General features: G+C 37.9%; 1 protein-coding gene across 1 annotated transcript in view; it reads right to left on the reverse strand.

The window, feature by feature from the left end:
* Positions 1 to 22728, reverse strand: part of stk32a (serine/threonine kinase 32A) — a 150327-nt gene that overhangs the window by 115766 nt on the left and 11833 nt on the right. Inside the window, exons 2-3 of the mRNA XM_033978397.2 lie at positions 14385 to 14440; positions 8442 to 8593 (exon numbers count right to left, since the gene is read on the reverse strand). Of these exons, the coding sequence (XP_033834288.1) occupies positions 8442 to 8593; positions 14385 to 14440 (208 nt within the window). The remainder of the gene's footprint in view (positions 1 to 8441; positions 8594 to 14384; positions 14441 to 22728) is intronic.

The raw sequence follows: 22728 nt of genomic DNA on the forward strand, positions 1-22728 counted from the left end.
CACAACTAAATCTGCTACAAATCACCTTTTCTTTTGTAAAACTAATGAATTTGTGCATGATCCCTGACAAATAAAGAAAAAAGAAAGGAAAAAAACAGTCGTAGCTTTTGCGATTTTGCTGTTCGTTGTTGTTTAATCCTTGGGAAACGAATATCAGCCGTAGCATTCGCCGCTTTTTTAGTTGAATACGCGGGGGAAAAGCGAGCGCGGATTGAGCGGAAGAGCGGCCACGTCACTTTCAGTTTGTCTCGGGGCAGCTGCGTCACTACAGACAGATGTGACGACTGCGGACTACGGGGCAAAATTGTGATTTCGATGTGATTAATCTCGCGGCGTAGATTTACTTTACTTGTATTTCTGTCTAACCCGAGTAAACGTATTGTATTCTGCCTATAAACTAATAAAGTCTGATGTGATTGGACGTCAGGGGGAATAATATAAGACGAGAACAGAGTGAACGGATGAACGAGCGCAAGCACATTTTTGACCTTGAGCCGTTCTCTCTTTCCCTCCCCGCCCACCTCTCTCCTTCCCTCCGTCAACTGTCCCGGGACCCCAGACAGAGCGGCGGAGGCCCGAGTGGGCACAGCGCTGACCCAAGCACATCTCGGGAGAAATCGACGCTGCCAACTGATATTAAACTTGGGGCTGTTTTTGTCCAGAGCGATCAGGCAGCGGAGTCTGACCAGAGACCGGACTCCACACGACTCCAGAGCGTCCGCTGCGTCGTTTCAGATCCACTTCCTCCTGATCAACGGATTTAACGACAATAAAAAGAGGGTTTAGTTTAGTTTGTCCTAAAATGATCAAATGTGACACTATTGGAATAAAGAACCAAAGAAGATCCCCCACATGTTAAAGACACAGGAACCATCTACACTCTGAGGACTAAACCAGGACTAGACCAGGACTAGACCAGGACTAGACCAGGACTAAACCAGGACTAGACCAGTACTAGACCAGGACTGAACTGGGACGAAACCAGGACTAAACCAGGGCTAAACCAGAACTAAACCAGGACTAAACCAGGACTAAACCTGGACTAAACCTGGACTAAACTGGGACTAAACTGGGACTAAACCGGGACTGAACTGGGACTGAACCAGGACTAAAGCAGGGCTAAACCTGGACTAAACCTGGACTAAACCGGGACTAAACTGGGACTAAACCGGGACTAAACCGGGACTAAAGCAGGACTAAACCAGGACTAAATCAGGACTAAATCAGAACTAAACAGGGACTAAACCAGGACTAAACACGGACTAAAGTGGGACTAAACCAGGACTAAATCAGGACTAAACCAGGACTAAATCAGGACTAAACCAGGACTAAATCAGGAGTAAACAGGTTTCAGTGTTTCAGATTTCTGGAGCTGTTTATCTGTATACGATACGACTCAAAAGGGGTTTATTCTGCACTTTTCTCTTTTAATGTTCATTTTATGATGATTATTTATGTTTTAATTTGTTGTATTGTGATTTTAACGTCTTTCTTATTTTGTAAAACAATTTGAATCACTTTATGTACCAATTGTACTTTACAAATAAACTTATGTGTTTACTCCATTAAACTTGTTTTAATTATTAGTACAACGAATACTCCAACTAGTCAACAACAGTAATAATAAACAGTGTAGTTTGTTTTTTGGCCATAGTATTAGCTGCATTTTAGTTGTTGAATTGTGGACACCTTGTTGCGCTGAGAAATGTGAATCCTCCCACTGTTTCAGACATTTAAAAACAGTCAAAATAAACCAGTGGAGAAAGTACAATTTCATAAACACGAGCTCATAAATATACATCGACCACAGGGAGCGTTTTCTTATTCAGACGGACCCACAGCCTCCTCTCGCTCCTCGTCCTCCTCTTCCTCCATCTTCTGCCTCACTACTTCAAACCAGGGGGGGCTTTATTTCAAACGTCGCCAGCAGTGGGAGCGCTTATGAAGAATTAATGACGCCTTTCCTTTTCCATCGCAACCCGACGACTCACACTCGGAGCGTTTTAAAGCCCGAGTCCATAAACTCTCGCTCTTTCAAATGTGGATGAATGAGAAGCTTCAAACTACCTGATGACTCACGCTGGATCACCACTCGCCGAGTCGCAGTTTCAAATGGACCTTTTTATACGGCGGCGTTAAAGACGGGACTTCCTCGGTGAGATTAGAGCGAGAGAATGGCGAGCGAGAGCCGTGGTGCGCTGGGGAACAATCGTGTGTTTAAAAGGAACGATAATATCAAGAGTCGTGTGTCAGGAGAACAAATGGGACTGACAAAAGAGGCACGTTCTGTAGTAATAGAATGGAGAGGACTACATGGACCATAATCCTTTGCTTTGTGCTTTGAGTTCAGGCAAAATCAGCAGAATATTAATCACTTATTTCAGTCATATTAAAAATGAATGAGTAATAAATAAATTGTAAAAAAAAATATTAATTAAATAATCATAATTAAAATAAATAAATATAACTAAATACATAAATAAAAAATAATAAATATACATAATTAAAATATATACAAAATAAATAAATTTAAATATAAAAATAAATAAAAACAAATACATAAATAAAAAAAACTAAAATTAAATAAAAATAATATTAAACAATGTCAGCATGGAGAGCACTACATAGACCATAATCCTTTGCATTTTGCTTTGTTTGAGTTCAGACAAAATTAGGAAAATATTATCCACTTATTTCAGCAAGATTAAAAGTAAATAAGTAATAAATAAATACAGTTAAAAAAAAGATAAATTAAATAATCATAATTAAAATAAATACATATAAATAAATACATAAATAAGTTAAAATTAAAATAACATTAAGCAATGTCTTGGGCTCAGGACATCAGCATGTAGAGCACTACATGGACCATAATCCTTTGCTTTGTTGGAGTTCAGCCAAAATGAGGAAAATCCCTTAATGAATCACTTATTTCATCCATATTAAATAATGATTAAATCCTAGATAAATACAGCATTGCAAAATAAATGTGTTTACAGTAACGTTATTTCACAAAACTGCAATAACAGTTGAACTAAACTCTGAACCAACTTTTGATTTACTTAACTGTGTAAATAGCGTTAGGATTCACATTGTTTACTGTTCCTAGTTACATTTTTTGTGCCAATTAGCTTACATTTGCTGTATTGTGGTAAAAAATTATACAAAATGAGCATGTGCTGGCTCCAATTTTAAGTATTATTATTGACATTTAGTCCCGTTGATAATTATTTTCAGCCCTATAATGGGTTTTGTTCCAATAGTGTAAAAAAAAACAATTAATTGCATCAAATATTATCACTTTGTCTACACTCTTGATCCACAGTTTATCATGGGTTGGTACTGGCACCGTTGCAGTAGCGTGTTTGAGACTTTTTGAGACTTTTTCTTAGTGCTAGCGGAGAACGTTTTGTTATTTTTCTGTTCTACGATAAGATTTGAGCTTTGGAGGATTGAACGAATAACTAATTAAAGATACAAACTCATTACAAAGAGTTTCAGCTCATGTTTTTTAACCATGTGACACATTTAGAACAGGTTTTTGGGGGGGATAATTCTACTTTAGAGCTTTGCGTCAGCGGCAAAAATGCGTTTCAGTATTATCGTTTATCATTTGTATTTACTTCGGCGATATTTCGAACTTCAGAATGTGTCACAGGCCGAGTTGTGAGTCCTTTTTACAGTGTGTTCGGGAGTGTTGTTTGGGAGAGTGGAGCTCGGATCATTGAACAAACCACATTTTCCTTTTAGCGGCTGCGGAAGTGACACTGGCTGGAGCCGACGGTCACACACGCAACTGCATCTGGAGCTGGTGCAATGGATTTTTAATAGACGGACGGGACGCCGAGCTCAGATACAGCTACTGGTTTGACGACGCATAGACTGTATATGTAAACGGACGTAGCTAACCTGCTAGCGCTAAACAGGAAGTGACCATGAGCGCACTTCCTCTCTCCGTATCTGCTGCCGTCAGACTCGTCATTTTGGTCTTAAATGTTCGTATTAACGTGATCCCGGGGGTTTTATTTCGCCGTCGTGTCCGTTAACCAAGGAGGCGGCAGCGGGAAGAGCTTAGTCGATGTGGAAAGACGACAAAAGCTTTCAGAGGAAATAAAAGCAGACGGCCCGTGTTGGTGCCGTTTTATTTTCTAAACCTGCACGTGTGTTCATCCCGTGTTAAAAAAAAAGTGTGTCTTAAATTAAAACTCCAAAAAAATCTCAGTGTACCTTCTTTCTGCGTAAATATCTCATGTTACACCGTATTTGTAACCTGCGTCTTATATTCAGGTGCGACTTATATATGGACAAAACGCATTTTCTTTTAAAATTTTGCTGGTGCGGCTTATATTCAGGCGCGCTCTATAGTCAGAAATTTGCGTTATTAAGAGACAAATCAGCCGCCGTTCTCTTTTCTCCAAGGCTGCTCCCGCTAGCGTTAGCAACAGGTTTGATTGACAGCGTTGCTAAGCGGAAAGGGGCGTTACCTTCAATAGCCTCGCTTCAGATTGGCTCTTTGGTTGCTATGATACTCGCAGTTTTATATACCAAATATGGAATCTGCTCCAAATTGGCCACCACACCTGCTCCGGCCTCGATGAGCTTCATTTGACGGGAGCCGAACGCCGTGGGTGACGTCAAACTCACTTCTTTACACAGTCTAAGGCAGGGGTGACAAACTTAGATTCACACTGGGCCGGGACTTCCTCGGTGAGATTAGAGCGAGAGAACGGCGAGCGAGAGAACGGCGAGCGAGAGAATGGCGAGCGAGAGACGCGGTGCGCTGGGAAACAATCATGTGTTTAAAAGGAACGATAATATCAAGAGTCGTGTGTCAGGAGAACAAATGGGACTGACAAAAGAGGCACGTTCTGTAGTAATGACATGGAGAGGACTACATGGACCATAATCCTTTGCTTTGTGCTTTGAGTTCAGGCAAAATCAGCAGAATATGAATCACTTATTTCAGTCATATTAAAAATGAATGAGTAATAAATAAATATTGTAAAAAATATATATCATAATTAAAATAAATAAATATAACTAAATACATAAGTAAAAAATAATATATATATATACATAATTAAAATATATACAAAATAAATCAATTTAAAAATAAAAACAAATAAATAAAAACAAATAAATCAATTTAAAAAACTAAAATAAAATGAAATTAAATAAAAATAATATTAAACAATGTCTTGGCATCAGGATATCAGCATGGAGAGCACTACATAGACCATAATCCTTTGCATTTTGCTTTGTTTGAGTTCAGACAAAATTAGGAAAATATTATCCACTTATTTCAGCTAGATTAAAAGTAAATAAATAATAAATAAATACAGTGGAAAAAAAGATAAATTAAATAATCATAATTAAAATAAATAAATATAATATAAAATATATACAAACTAAATAAATTTAAAAATAAAAGATAAAAATGTATTAATTAATTAAAAAAAATTAAATTAAATTAAATTAAAATAACACTGGGCCAAAATTAAAAAGTGAGACAAATTCACGGGCCAAACTCAACATTTATTAAAAAAAACTGACTGCACCTGATATGTAATGTTTAACCTTTTTCATATCAAGTTTCGTTTTGCTGAAACACAACCACCCAAACATATGAGAAGTTAAATATGAAATAAAAAACACATCAGTAGTATTTATATCATATTTAAATAAGTAAAATGTATTATGTCTCTCTGTAACCTTTCAAGTTCCTTTTTAAAGTAAATATTTTTTTAACAAGCCAAAAAAAAAAAAATGTAATTATAATTTTATTCACTGAAGATTCGACTTTCAAACAAATAACAGTCCACACCTTGGAGTATAAAAAGCACATAGAGAAAACATATATTCATGCTCAATTTGCTTCACTCTGATTTACTCTGCGCTTTGGTCTCGACTGCAGCGTACAAGCAAATATGATGTCACGGGCCAAATATAATTACACCGCGGGCCAGATTTGGCTCCAGGGCCTGAGTTTGATATATGTGGTCTATGGTATAATATAAGGCAGGGAAATGGTTAATACATAGGGATGAGATAGAAAGTAACGGAACAATTGGCTAAATAAAAAATAAATTTAAAAAAATATAAATAAATAAATACAAAATAAAATAAAAAATAAATAAATAAAATAAATAAAAAATTAAATAAAATAAATAAAAAATTTAAAAATAAATTAAAAATTAAAAATAAAATAAAATAAATAAATAATTGGCTTTACAGTTGACATCCCAGTGAAGGGTTTAACTAATATAATCATCTGTCCAGTACCAAAAGTTTCTGATTCTTAAAGTGTGAGACAAAGTTAAGGCGGAACACGAGACAAAAAGGTCGTTATGGCGCCTTATAGCGTAATCTTTCATAGTGTCACAAAACTCTAGAGACTCAAATATTGGTTTGAACAATGTGGGAAATGATACAAAACACCAACAAAACTTCCAGGACAAAAGCAGTTTGTAGGTCTGGTGAACAGTCACAATATTAGCATTTTAAACTCCATTTTGATACTCGATACCGATTCTGATACCACGATAATAATAAAAAACACTCTTTATTTAGACAGTAGAATGTGATTTTCAGCATTAAATTATAGTGCAGTGCTTCTTTTATATTCCCATGTGGCTTTATATCTGCGTAATCCCTCAGTCGTATCATTTTTGGGGGTTAGTAATTATCATGTGTATATATTGGACTAATGGGGAAAATTGTGGTTATTTTTCTGTTTTTTGGTGAGATTTGGACTGTAAAAGTTTGGATTATGAACTTATATGACTCATTATAGACAAAAACTAGCTACTTAAGTGTTGCGTTCTGTTATTATTTCCTGCAGCTCATATTTTTCAACCATATTTTACATTTAAATTCATTTTGGGGATAATTCTGCTTTATAGTTTGGTTTCAATATTATCATTTATCACTCGAAAATGAGTTATTATGACTATTCTGTCCTAATAATGTGACTTTTTTAGTATTGATTCTTGTTCAAATGAGGATCTAGCTTCGATACTGGTTTTGTTATCGATTAGTATCTGATTTTTGATACTTTTAAGACATAAGACACAAGATAAACGCAGATTCCTGATAAACTAACGCAGTATTCACCATGTAATACTTCAAAAATTTTCTAAATATAATGAAAATGGTGTTAAGTTTTATTGGGCTGTTTAAGTCGTCTTTATCGCACGATCCAAATAAAAATCCAATGTTTATCAAGGTTTGGACGGCGTTAAATCTCCAGCACAGGTCCATGTTTAGTTTTGGTCGATCTGTTGCTTAAAAATCCACAGAAACTTTTATTTTAACACTTTAAAACAAAGAGACAGCTGCACAAAACGTGACTACACAGCTCTTGTATAGGTTTGTGGTTAAAAATTTGGGGAAAATAATCTAAATTGGCCAAAAAATCGACCCAAAAATATCGCTTTCTAATATAATATTGCTTTCTAAACCATCTGTATCACATCGTCCGTTGTCCTCCCTCCTCAAAGTCTCCTCTCTCCTTTCTCCTCTCGCCACCTTAGACGAGAGAGACGAGAGAGATGAGAGAGAGATGAGAGAAAGACAAGAGAGAGATGAGACAAGAGAGAGATGAGAGAGATGAGAGAAAGACGAGAGAGAGACAAGACAAGAGAGAGACGAGAGAAAAATGAGAGAGATGAGAGAAAGACGAGAGAGACGAGAGAGAGACCCAAGTTCCGTACAGTTCACCTTTCGCAGTCGCGCTGTTCAGACAAATTTACATAAACGTTGGATCGCAGTGTGACTCTGAAGTGCTGTACGTTTGCGATTTGTTTTCTCCCCGACAAAACCCACGATGTCGATGAAACGTTCTGCACCGACAAAGACGCCTACGAAGGTTTTTTGAACTTTGAGAGAGTTTAAACAAGAGAGAAATGTGAGAAAATGTTAATGTTTGTGTGAGAAAAGTGTATAAAGTGTGTGGTGAGGGGTTTTACAGCAAAAACAGAGAGAATAACTGTAAAAATAAAGCTGATACTTCGCGGATTTTGCCTTTTGCAGGTTATTTTTAAAACGTAACCCCCACGATAAACGAGGGACCACTGTACTTAATTTCATTACTTAAGTTAAAGTACAGATACAGAGGTAAAAAGTTACTCAACTACCTGTTTCAAAATTCGTAAGTTTCGTATTTTGGTCACAGTTACAATATGAATACATTTCTTAATCTTGTGAATTTTATTTTTGATGCTTGAACTCGTAAGTCAGGATGCTTCCACGAGCACGGTAAAAGTAGAAAGTACAGATACTGCTCTCAAATGTACTGAAGTAAAAGTAAAAAGTAAAGTACAGATACCTAACAATTCTACTTAAGTACAGTCCTTTACTACTTGTACTTCGTTATGTTCCACCGCTGCAAACTGCACGACCCACGAGCCACGGGAAAAATGAAAAACGTCTCTGTGACTCACCAGAAGTTGACGAGGAAAGGATGCTCCAGGTTCTGCATGATCTGGAGCTCCTTCAGGACGTTCCTCACCTCGTTCCTCTCCACACACTTGAGCTTGTTCATGTACTTCATGGCGTACATCTTCTTGGTGTCTTTCTTCTGGACTATACAAACCTGAGAAAGAGGAAAAAACAACAACTTTAGAACTGTGAAAATGATTCTAATATTCTTTTTTAGGCAAAGTTCTTGAGCTAAAATGCAGATGTCTGGTCAAACTTTGTCTTCGTCTTCATCACTGAGGTCAGCAACTACAAATATAACTTTTATTGTCTTTATTTCACTAATCTGTCGATAGTTATGGTCAAATTTGTCATAAAATATTGATATCCTGTGTCTTTGTAAACAAGTGACTGTCAGGAGAAGTAATCCTGCTAAAGTTATAAGTATAAATATAAATGAAACTTATTATTAAAGAAATGTATGTATTTAATTTTTATTTATGTAAGTTTATTTTTAATGTATTTTTAATTTTAATGTGATTTTAATTTTAATTTTAGTATTATTTTTATTTTAATGTAATTTTCTGTTATGTAATTTCATTTTTATGTAATTTTATTTTTATGTAATTTTTCTTTCAATGTGATTTTAATTTTAGTATGATTTAAATTTTAATGTAATTTTAATTTTTTATGTAATTTTTATTTTAATGTGGCTTTCATTTTATCATTTAATGTTTTCATTTTTGATTTAAATTGAAACTTTAATGTGTTTTTTATTTTAACTTGTAAGTGATTTTTCAGGTTTTCTTTTTCATTTTTTTTCTTTTTTTTATTAATATTTGAGAAAAAAGCACGACGATTTGTATTTATTTATTCATGAATAAGGCGTGAATAAAGCGTGAATAAGGCTTGAATAAGGCGTAAATAAGGCATAAATAAGGCATGAATAAGGCGTGAATAAGGCGTGAATAAAGCGTGAATAAGGCGTGAATAAAGCGTGAATAAAGCGTGAATAAGCCGTGAATAAGGCGTGAATAAAGCGTAAATAAGGCGTGAATAAGGCGTGAATAAAGCGTAAATAAGGCGTGAATAAGGCGTGAATAAAGCGTAAATAAGGCGTGAATAAAGCGTGAATAAGGGGTGAATTAGGCGTGAATAAAGCGTTAATAAGGCGTGAATTAGGCGTGAATAAAGCGTTAATAAGGCGTGAATAAAGCGTGAATAAGGGGTGAATTAGGCGTGAATAAAGCGTTAATAAGGCGTGAATTAGGCGTGAATAAAGCGTGAATAAGGCGTGAATAAAGCGTGAATAAGGCGTGAATAAAGCGTAAATAAGGCGTGAATAAAGCGTGAATAAGGCATGAATAAGCGTGAATAAAGCGTGAATAAGCCGTGAATAAGCCGTGAATAAAGTGTGAATAAGGCGTGAATAAGGCGTGAATAAAGCGTGAATAAGGCGTGAATAAAGCGTGAATAAGGCGTGAATAAGGCGTGAATAAAGCGTGAATAAGACGTGAATAAGGCGTGAATAAGGCATGAATAAGGCGTGAATAAGGTGTGAATAAGGTGTGAATAAGGCGTGAATAAGGCGTGAATAAGGCATGAATAAGGCGTGAATAAGGCGTGAATAAGGCATGAATAAGGCGTGAATAAGGCGTGAATAAGGCGTGATTACTGCGACCCCGGGCTCCAGGACGTGCACAGCTGCCGGGGTTAAACAGCGCCTCTCTCTCGTCCCGTAAAACGACATGTGGCTGTGAGTGATTAGGCAGATTAAGACGACTCTGCTCCATGTGAGAACGAGTAAAACATGTGACCGTGGACACTGGAGACACGCTGGAAATACCACTGTTTTTACCTTTTACGCTTGTCGAAAGTATCAAAAATATAAGTATTCGGACTGGATCATCATTTGAGCGATTATTGATTTAAAAAAAGACACATTCATGGGACAGAAATGAACCTTTCCTGAAGATTTAGAAAGATTTAGAGCTGTAAAAGAATAAGTATAAATAAGACACATAGACGAGTAAACGCCCATGGACCACTCTCTCCCTTCTCTTTCCTCTTTTCCCTCTCTTCTATCTCTTTTTCTCTCCCTACTTTCCTTTATGCTCTTTCTTTCTCCTCTATTCCTCCAATTTCCTCTCCTCTACCGTCCTCCTCCTCTCTTTCTCCCCATCCTTTTACCTCCTTCGTCTCCCACTATCCCTGCCCTTTCTCTCTCTTCTCCTCCTCCTTCCCGCTCTCTCTCATCTCGTCTTTCCTCCTCTCTCTCCCGCTCTTCTTCCTCCCCTCCTTCCTCTTCTTCTGAGAGGTAAGTATAAGACACATAGACGAGTAAACGCCCATGGACCACACTCTCCCTCCTCTTTCCTCTTTTCCCTCATCTCTTTTTCTCTCCCTTCATTCCTTTACGCTCTGTCTTTCCTCCAGGACTAGACCAGGACTAGACCAGGACTAAAGCAGGACTAAAGCAGGACTAGACCAGGACTAGACCAGGACTAGACCAGGACTAGACCAGGACTAAAGCAGGACTAGACCAGAACTAGACCAGGACTAAAGCAGGACTAGACCAGGACTAGAACAGGACTAGACCAGGACTAAAGCAGGACTAGACCAGAACTAGACCAGGACTAGACCAGGACTAAAGCAGGACTAGACCAGGACTAAAGCAGGACTAGACCAGGACTAGAACAGGACTAGACCAGGACTAAAGCAGGACTAGACCAGAACTAGACCAGAACTAGACCAGGACTAGACCAGGACTAGACCAGGACTAGACCAGGACTAGACCAGGACTAAAGCAGGACTAGACCAGAACTAGACCAGGACTAGACCAGGACTAAAGCAGGACTAGACCAGAACTAGACCGGGACTAAAGCAGGACTAGACCAGGACTAGACCAGGACTAGACCAGGACTAAAGCAGGACTAGACCAGAACTAGACCAGGACTAGACCAGGACTAAAGCAGGACTAGACCAGGACTAAAGCAGGACTAGACCAGGACTAGACCAGGACTAGAACAGGACTAGACCAGGACTAGACCAGGACTAGAACAGGACTAGACCAGGACTAGAACAGGACTAGACCAGGACTAGACCAGGACTAAACCAGGACTAGACCAGGACTAGACCAGGACTAAAGCAGGACTAGACCAGGACTAGACCAGGACTAGAACAGGACTAGACCAGGACTAGACCAGGACTAAACCAGGACTAGACCAGGACTAGACCAGGACTAAAGCAGGACTAGACCAGGACTAAAACAGGACTAGACCAGAACTAGACCAGGACTAGACCAGGACTAGACCAGGACTAAAGCAGGACTAGACCAGGACTAAAACAGGACTAGACCAGAACTAGACCAGGACTAGACCAGGACTAAAGCAGGACTAGACCAGAACTAGACCAAGACTAGACCAAGACTAGACCAGAACCAAACCTGTTCTACATCAGGACTAAACTGGGTTCATCCAAAGTTCTGACATTTCTGTTTTACTAAAACTAGAAATAAATAAAAAATGATTTGAAAAAACTGTGAGAATTCAGCGTCTGTCGTGTTTTAACCAGAGCAATGTGTCCTTCAGATGTGTAAAAATACAGCAGAAACAAACATACTCCTGGTTTAGTTCTGAGTTTAGACCTGGTTTAGTTCTGAGTTTAGTCTTTAGTTTGATCTTGAGTTTACACGTCTGGTTTTGTCGTAATTTAACCTGGAATAAGTCGACAATTTAGACCTTATTTTGACCTGTTTAGTCCTGGTTTAGCTTTAACTTGGACCTGAATTAGTCCTGGTTTAGATCAGTTTAGACTCGGCACGGGACGATATTAAAATTTCGCGTCACGATTATCATGAACAAAACGATTACGATAAATAATTAATAACATCACGATAAAGATTAAAGTTGCTGACAGTTTAAAATATTCTGGATATGAATAATTATAATTTTAATACTAAGAATAAGCTCCATGTTCAAACAACTTTTACATGATTGTACTTTCCTCTCTGCAAAAACAACAACGATTTAGCGGAAAATTTTACGAATGAGCAGGGCCGTCTCCAGAAAATTGGGGGCCCGGGGGCAAGAAGCCTCATGTGGGGCCCCCTGATACAAATTAATAGGAGGAGGGTCCAATTTTGAGCCTCTAAACACCAGGGTTTTTTCTGCACATTTTGGTGATTTAATGGTGATTATGTTTGTTTATGATTATAAAAATAAACGATTATTATAGACCATTTTTATCACGTTAAACGATATTATTGTTTATCCCTGGTTTCGATCTGGTTTAATCTTCGTTCTAACTTTAATCCCGGTTTTGTTTAATGCCGTTAATCTGGTCTAAACAACAACAACCTCTCTTATTTCTTTCCCTTCGCTGCAAAAACAAATAGCGTTTTATGTAAATTCCTGCAGATTAAGTGACGAGCAGATATATAAAAATGCTAATGTAATGTATGTGATTTCTGGAGCGTAAATTAAACATGAGCTCCGCAGACGTCACTGGGCTAAATCAGCGGCGTTTGACACAGAGCCATATGTTTAGTGACCTCCGGAGATGAAAAGAGATTACTGATGTACTGCGTGTATACGATAATCTGTGTTTACAAAGGGGACGTCGAGCACTGCTGCAGCTTCACATTCAGGATATTTTTTTTTTTTTTTTCTGAATGTCAGGCCTGTCACAATAAAACGATAATATTGAAACGAATTTACGCCACTGACACAAAAACGCTGAAGTAGAATTATCCCTAAAAAGTTGCACTAAACACACAGAAGAATCAAACTCTTAGTAGTGAGTTTGTTTATATAATTAGCATAAATGGACAGAGCTAACCTGCTAGCTGCTGTGTTCCAAACAGGAAGTGATTGTGGGCGCACTTCCTGCTCCATCGACTCTGGCTCCAATTCACTTTCTATTGAAAAACTGTGTCCCCTCTCTCTGTACCTGCTGCTGTCAGACTCATCATTTTGGTCTCTGTTTCTCCGTTTCTCTCCCTCTGTTTCCTTCTCTCTCTCTCTGTTTCTCTCTCTTACCCTTTTTTCTGTTTCTCTCTCTCTCCTTCCTTCTCTTTCTTTCCTACTCTTTGTTTCTCTATCTTTCTTTCCCTCTCTACTTCCCTCCTTCTCTCTGTTTCCCTCTTTCTCTCTCTTTTTACATCTCTCTTTCTCTCTTTCCCTCTTTCTCTCTCTGTACCTGCTGCTGTCAGACCTGTCATTTTGATCTGTTTCTCCGTTCCTCTCCCTCCGTTTCCTTCTCTCTCTCTCTCTCTCTCTCTGTTTCTCTCCCTCTCTTTCCTTCTCTTTCTTTCCTTCTCTTTGTTTCTCTATCTTTCTTTCCCCCTCTTTCCCTTTCTATTTCCCCTGCTCTCTCTGTTTCCCTCTTTCCCTCTCTCTTTAAATCTCTCTCTTTCTCTCTTTCCCTCCTCTCTCTCTGTACCTGCTGCTGTCAGACTCGTCATTTTGGTCTCTGTTTCTCTGTTTCTCTCCCTCCATTTCCTTCTCTCTCTCTCTGTTTCTCTCTCTCTTACCCTTTTTTCTGTTTCTCTCTCTCTCCTTCCTTCTCTTTCTTTCCTACTCTTTGTTTCTCTATCTTTCTTTCCCTCTCTACTTCTGTCCTTCTCTCTGTTTCCCTCTTTCCCTCTCTTTTTACATCTCTCTTTCTCTCTTTCCCTCCCTCTCTCTGTACCTGCTGCTGTCAGACCTGTCATTTTGTCCTCTGTTTGTCCGTTCCTCTCCCTCCGTTTCCTTCTCTCTCTCTCTCTCCTTCTCTCTCTCTCTTTCCTTACACTGCGGCTCCTTTGGAAAATAAATTCAAAGTATTTAAATTAAGTGTATTTTATTTGTGGAAATTGGACGATTGTGATCTTGAAATATTAAAATAAATGTATATTTTATACTTTTTTTCCCTCAAAATAAGCATCACACTCGCTGAACCACAGATAAACACATCGTCACACTCACTTTTCCGAAGCTTCCTTTCCCAATCGCCCGCAGGATCTGAAAGTGGTCGAAGTTCACTGGAAAAAAAGGGAAAAATACAACATATAATTAAGAGTTTATCATCACAGAACAAAGACGTTTGGACACTGTTTTCTGTAAATTGTCACATTTTTATACAGCATTTTTCAACTTTTACATGATTGTACTTTTTTATAAGTGAAAACAACGATTTAGCAGAAAATTTTATGAATGAGCAGGGCCGTCTCTAGAAAATTGGGGGCCCGGGGGCAAGAAGCCTCATGTGGGGCCCCCCTGATACAAATTAATAGGAGGAGGGTCCAATTTCGAGCCTCTAAACACCAGGGTTTTTTCTGCACATTTTGGTGATTTAATGGTGATTATGTTTGTTTATGATTATACAAATGTCCCATAAACGATTATTATAGACCATTTTTATCACGTTAAACGATATTATTGTTTATCCCTGGTCTCGATCTGGTTTAATCTTCGTTCTAACTTTAATCCCGGTTTTGTTTAATGCTGTTAATCTGGTCTAAACAACAACACCTCTCTTATTTCTTTCCCTTCGCTGCAAAAACAAATAGCGTTTTATGTAAAAAAGTAAGATTAAGGGGCAAGAAGCCTCATGTGGGGCCCCCTGCATCGAGGAACGATAGACACATTCATACACCAGAGCACACACACACACACACACACTGACCATTTGACACTCAATGACGTTTATGTCGAGAACAGTTCCAACCGACAACCTTCAGATCGGAGGGGAAACACTTTTTTTACTCGTTTTACGTGAGTACGTTTGACATTATCCTGCGGTCAGACTCTCAGTAGTACGAGTCCCTCTGTCCAGCGTAAGGTCCGTGCGAAGACGCCGTATTCGGAGGAGGCGGCCTCGCTCCTCGCTCTATTTTCACAGACTATTACCGGAGCAAATCGAGTGCGTTCCTTCATGATAAACGGCGGCAGATAAACACTCGGGTGGGTTCAGTCTGAGGTTGAGCCCACAGTTAAAGTTCCATTCAGTGAAGTCCTAAAGGCGCCGAGGCGGTGGTCGTCAGTCACGGCGCACGCACAAACGTCACACTGCTTTACATTACAGTACAGTGACCTTTGACCTGTGTCCACCACATGTTTTTATCTCCACTAATCATTTCATTTGTGAGAAACCAAGCTGCCTCCAGGATTATAGATTTTATAATGATTTAAATATATTCTTTACTTACAAATGAAAAAAGTGCTTATATTTTATTATAGATTTTGTGGATAGTTTTATTATTATTTATTTATTTAATTATTATTTTTTATTTATTTATTTTTTACTGAAATGGGGAACATGTATTTATATGTATATGATAAATAAAAGGTAAAAAGTCACATTTTTACACAGCATTTTTACACCTTCAAGTCACTCATTTTTTTCCAGATAAAAATAAAATAAAATAAAATAAAATAAAATAAAATAAAATAAAATAAAATAAAATAAAATAAAATAAAATAAAATAAAATAAAATAAAATAAAATAAAATAAAATAAAATAAAATAAAATAAAATAAAATAAAATAAAATAAAATAAAATAAAAATAAATAAAATAAAATAAAATAAATTAAAAAAATAGTATGTTTGTTAGGGGTGGTTTTTTTTGTGTGTTTTTTGCACTGAAAAACATTGAATAACATGTGTCCTTTCTGTGAGCGGGCTTGCATCTCCACAAACCTGACTCTTATTGGGCTTGGAGGACCTGGAGGACCTGTACCTGCTCGTCTTTGGCAATAACATTCCAAAGTATGACATAAACCTCATATTTCTCCATGGACACTGTTCCAAATTATGGTTTTAACTTTGTATTTTCATGGATTCGTGCTGGTGACGTGCCCCCTCCAGAAAGTTACATACTGTCCCTTTAAATATACATACAAAAAATACAAAAATGAAGTAAACCATAGTCGAATTAACAAGATTACTCAATACTAGACTACTACAGCTGCTATTCCCAATACTACTACAAGTACTAACACTAAATAACACTTGAACAAACAGATTTATTACCCAAATCGCACAATTTAAAATTAATTTCCAATACTACAATGTGACTATTTACGCAAAAAACCTGAACAAAAACAGCCCAGTTCCCGTCCGTCTTTGCGTTTCCACTTTTCAGACGTTCAAATCTCCCTGGAGACCTGCTCTAAACCCGTCTCGCCCTTTGTCTTCCTCGGCTCTGGTCCCTATCGCTCACATTAATCTGGGTAATGTCCGGACGGATGCTGCTGTTTGTGTCTGTGCTGCCATGGCGACCACAGACATGGTTCTCTGTGTGTCCGGTTCCTACGGCGATGGAGCACCTGATGCCCCGACGCTTGATGCGAACATAAAAACACTAAAGTCGACTTTCCATCTGTGGAAATGTCCATCTGGGGCCTGCAGGAGCTGCTCACGCTTTATGGACGAGTTATTGTTTAGATTTGGCCTCAGTGAGTCGGGAAAAAAAATATAAAAGGTATTTTTTCTGACAAGGATCGAGATGGAGATTTATGTTTAATAAGAGGAGTCAGGTCAAAGGTCACATTTTAAAAGACTGAGATATGAGCTGACAAACTAACACAAGAATGAGGTTTCAGAGCCTGTTTGTACAGATCTAAACTACAGGGTCAGCCGTTTTTATGCAGAATAAAACAGCATTTTTTGCTGTCTGTGTAATCCCTACTCAGTCGTCCAGGTCTGATGCATGTGTTTTATTTCGTCTTTTATTTATTTATTTATTTTTTACTTTTTTTTATTTGTAATTTTCTTTTTTTAATGTATTTTTTAATCATTTTTTAATTTATTTTTTATTTATACTTTCTTTTTTCTTTTTTTAAAAACATTTTTTAAATTTGTGATTTTATTTTTTTATGTATTAAATTTTTTTTAATCATTTTTTAATTTATATTTTATTTTATTTTTTACATTTTTTTAGTTTGTAATTTTATTTTTATGTATTTATTTTTTATCATTTTTTAATTAGTTTTTTAATTTATATATATATTTTTTATTTTTGTCTTTTATTCCATCTTTTGCATATTCTGTTGTTTGTGGAGGAAATTGGAGCCTTTGCGATACAAAGGAAAAAGCAGAGCTGCGTCAAGTGGTAAAAATATATATAATTTTATGTATTATAATTATGACTCAACTGTATTTACGCTTAACATAAAAATAAAATATCATAAAACAGACATAAACAACTCAAAACCACAACTTTCTGACAGAAGTTTGGGTCAAAGTAAAACATGTTCACTGCAATAATTCTATAGTTTTACTTTTACTGTGTTCATGTTTTACTTTGAACTAAAGTTACATAAAACTGTAAAAATGTAGGTGTAATTTATTTATTTATTTATTTATTTTTTTTATAGTTTGGGTCAAAGTTTTGTGGTTTTTTTCAGTTTGAGATTCATTTCTGATGTTTTAGCCAAACAGCCTCTGAATAAAATAAATAAAATAAGACGTCATCTGTGGAGCTGCAAGTAACGATTATTTTAGTCGACGAGTCAAATGGATGTTTCTATTTTACAATTAAAACCAAGTAAAGGCTGAAATCTGGTGACATGGTGAAGGCTTCTATGGTTTATATATATATATATATATATATATATATATATATATATATATATATATATATATATATATATATATATATATATATATATATATATATATATATATACACACGAATATTGGTGTTTTATTGATGAAAAATATGTTTAAGCTTTGTTTTTGTTTTTACAAATACATTTTAAAAAATGTGTTGTGCTTTGATATTATTATTTTATTTTATGATTTTTTTTATATATATATCGACAACAAATGACAGTCTTTTTGTATGCGTTTAGTGTCATTATAGTCCAGATGACAATTACAATTCTCAAAACACAACTACTTTTTTTTTTTTTTTTTTTTATATAGTCAACAAGTCTTGGTTCATTGATTAATCTTTGCAGCTCTAGTCTTCAAGCTGAAAAAAGTTTATGTTTATATATTTCTAACTTTTTTTTCACTTTCACTTTCGAAGCATTTTCCCAGACTCCCCATAAACGCCTCACACAGACACTGGAGGTTCAGGGTTATGGACGATATATTGGATCTGACAGTTAATGTTATGGTCTGTTAGTCGCGTATCTCACTTCCTCGTCTCGCGCCGTGTGTATCTCTGAGTTTATTTAACCTCCTTCCACCGTATGAAGCTTTAGGGTTTATGTACGTCCAGAGAAAACCAGACGTATGAGACAGAACGACTGAAATAACAACGAGAAAGACGCTCGAAAGGTGTGAACTCTGCTCCAAAACACATGCTTTTGCTGACACGAGTTTAATGCCACACTGCGGGACATTCTCTGCAATCCTATCTCCAAGCAGGTGGTCGTACAAGTCAGATCTGTGGAGAGGCGACACCGCTGACAAAGTTTAGGGTTTGAAGTGATGTCAACGCATCCTCTAAAATGGTCGAAATTTGCTCCAAACCACACGCTTTTGCTGACAGAAGTTTAATGCCATACTGCGGGACATTCTCTACAATCCTATCTCCAAACAGATGGTCGTACAAGGCGTTACAAGTCAGATCTGTGGTGAGGCAACACCACTCACAAAGCTTAGGGCTTGAAATGTCAGCACATCCACTAAAATGGTGAAATTTGCTCTAAACCACATGATTTTACTGATGTAAGTGTAATGCCATAGTGCGGGACATTTTCTACAATCCTATGTCCAGGTAGGTGGCTGTACAAGGCGTTACAAGTCAGATCTGTGGAGGGGCGACCCTACTCACAAGGTTTAGGCTTTGAAATGACGTCAACGCATCCTCAAAAATGGTCAGAATGTGGTTTGGAGCAGATTTCCTTAGTGACAGAAGTTTAATGCCATACTGCGGGACATTCTCTACAATTCTATGTCCAAGCAGGCGGTCGTACAAGGCGTTACAAGTCAGATCTGTGGAGAGGCGACACCACTCACAAGGCTTAGGGTTTGAAATGACGTCAAGACATTCTCAAAATTGGTGAAAATTTGCTCCAAACCACATGATTTTACTGATAGAAGTTTAATGCCATACTGCGGGACATTCTCTACAATCCTATGTCCAAACAGGCTTCAATTTCATTTTTATTTTGTCCTGATGAAAACAAATCAAAATCGCTTTCAAGATAAACGTTCTGAACACAATCATGACAGATTTTTAAACAACTGCCGTAAAAAAGTCAAATTTCTTTCTCCAAAATACTGACAGAAATTTAATGCCATATTGCGGGACATTCTCTCCAACCCTGTCTCCAAGTGGCTTGATCGTACGCGGCGCATCCTCAAAAATGGTCGAAATCTGCTACAAACCACCTGCTTCTACTGACAGGATCGGAGAGAATGTCCCGCAGTGTGGCATTAAACTTCTATCTCCATGCAGGAAGGTGTAACCAGGCCAAGTTACAGGGCAGAGGTTGTTTTTCGAGGTAATGCTGGATAATAAATGCTGCGGAGCGTTCCGGGTAAAGCTGTTAGATATCCACGGAAACGAGCAAACGGTGGACGTCTACCAGAAAGTTCCACAGTGCAGCTTTACTGTGACTTTAAGTGGTATTTTTACATAAAGACTGATGAGGTTGTGGGTCAGTGCACGGATATAAAGCGACATAAAAGAGGAGGACTCGTGTTAGAAGACGGTCCAGCGGTCTGGCCCTCGGGTCAAACCACCAAGAGCGTCTTTCTGCTTCCTGATTGGCTAAAGGATCCACAAAACCCACGATGTCGACGAAACGTTCTGCACCGACAAAGACGCCTACGAAGGTTTGAACTTTGAGAGAGTTTAAACGAGAGAGAAATGTGAGAAAATGTTAACGCCTGTGTGAGAAAAGTGTATAAAGTGTGTGGTGAGGGGTTTTACAGACAAAAACATAGAGAATAATAGCAACATCTAAAGCACATATGTCAAACTCAAGGCCCGGGGGCCAAATGCGGCCCGCTACGTCAGTTTATGTGGCCCGTGAGAAAATAAATTAAAAGGCGTGACTGTCATAAAATTAGTCTATACTGCTTTAATGTGAGCGTTGACCGTAAATTAATTAGATTTTCCCAACAAGTGAAGCTGAGAAATATTCACAAATAATCATCCCCAAATGTTCAGGAAGAGGAAAGTTGCCGGCAGTTTCGAGACAGATGTTAAGGTGAATACAAGTTTGTGTTTTAAGGAAAAAACACGGAGGTGTCTGCCCTCAAATGTAAAGGCGTCCAATGAGAGACGTCCAACAGAGGCGTCCAACTGGAGGCGTCCAACTGGAGACGTCCAACTGGAGACGTCAAAATGGAGGCGTCCAACTAGAGGCGTCCAACTAGAGACGTGCAACTAGAGACGTCAAACTGGAGGCGTCCAACTAGAGACGTCCAACTAGAGACGTGCAACTAGAGGCGTCCAACTAGAGGCGTCCAACTAGAGGCGTCCAACTAGAGGCGTCCAACTAGAGGCGTCCAACTAGAGACGTCCAACTGGAGACGTCAAAATGGAGACGTCAAAATGGAGGCGTCCAACTAGAGACGTCCAACTAGAGACGTGCAACTAGAGGCGTCCAACTAGAGGCGTCCAACTGGAGACGTCAAAATGGAGACGTCAAAATGGAGGCGTCCAACTAGAGACGTCCAACTAGAGACGTCCAACTAGAGACGTGCAACTAGAGGCGTCCAACTAGAGACGTCCAACTGGAGGCGTCCAACTAGTGATGTCCAACTGGAGACGTCCAACTAGAGACGTCCGTTCTTGATGCCTCAGTGTAAACGCACCATTAGTATCACAGCAACACTACACACAAAAACAATCCAATACTGAATTACAACACCTTTAAAGCGTCGCTACACAAAATGATGGACGTTTGAGCGTGAAATGTAGATTAGCGCAGCCGACACGTGGACAGCAGTTCTGAGGCGTCTCCTGTCAATCGCTCTGACACAAACTAATTAAGTTGGACCCGGCGCCGCTCGGCTCCTCTCGTCAAAGCGCAGACCGTTTTCCCGTCCAATCGTCCGTCCGATAACGCCTCCTCAGGTCGAGAAGACGTTACTGCGAACACGAGGCAAATAGAACTGTCTCCGTCTGCACCTTCGTACTGTATTTCATCCAGAAGTGTCGTCTATAGGTCAGAAAACGTAGCCTAGCTTAGCGTTTGCAGCTTTTGTTTTGCAGAAATCTCGAGGCTAAAGCTGCAAAACTCGTCAAAATCAAATCAAAACCACAATTTGAAGGTTGAACTTTTTGAAATACCATCATTTCCTCCACAAACACCAAAATATTCTGTTTTATTCTGCATAAAAACTGCTAACCCTGTAGTTCTGACGTGTAAAATCGAGTTCTGCAATGTGATTCTCGTCTTTATTGTGTTTGTCTGTTCATATTTCAGAGTTTTTGTCAATTCTTCGGAACACGATTCAAATATAAATCGCAATTTTAATCACAATTGCATGAAAAATCACAATCAGATGTTGTTGTTTTTTTCTCCAAATCATTCAGCTCTACTTGAGACTATAATAATTCTTTTCTGTTAAAAACCAAAACGATGACGGGTAAAAATAGAAGCTTGATTGTTTCCAAATTGCTAAATAAATAATAAAAGAAAAGTCAAAATGGCCTGGAATTGAAATCGTTAAAATCTCCCTGATCTAAAAGTACGTATTAGATTTTACAATGAAACAGTTAAAAGTGTCATGAGACTGATTTAAATAACTTTTTGTTTATCTATTATCTCATTACAGGTGTTTTTATTGCTCAAAAATACCTTGAAAATCCATGTGTTCTTATTGTGAGCGGGATCGTGTCTCCATAGACCTGACCTGCAACTTGACCCGGTGGTACAACTGTTTGTCGACGTAGATATATTTAAAGTAGGACATAAACTCCGCCCACAACTGCACTGCAAATGGAGCTGCTAACTCGGGCAGAATGAGGCGGGATGTCAATGTTTCAAACTCCGCTGCGTTGTAATCGCGGCGGTTCTGTGTGATGTCGCATAGTACATGAAATTACAGAGGCAGCTGAAGGCGGTGCACGCTCAGTTTTCTTTTTTTTTTACTAGAAAACTGCAAATGTACATACATAATAGCACTAAACTCAAAAATGCTATTAAAACACTAAATGACACCCAGACTTAATAAACTGTGTATAGTTAAGATTTTGCCGATACGATACACATCTCGATACATAGGCCACGAAATGATGCATAGGCCATGATACGATATATATCTCGATACATAGGCCACGATACGATACATATCTCGATACATAGGCCACGAAATGATGCATAGGCCATGATACGATATATATCTCGATACATAGGC

Source organism: Periophthalmus magnuspinnatus, chromosome 14 (genome assembly GCF_009829125.3).
Source record: "Periophthalmus magnuspinnatus isolate fPerMag1 chromosome 14, fPerMag1.2.pri, whole genome shotgun sequence".
Lineage (NCBI taxonomy): Eukaryota > Metazoa > Chordata > Actinopteri > Gobiiformes > Gobiidae > Periophthalmus > Periophthalmus magnuspinnatus.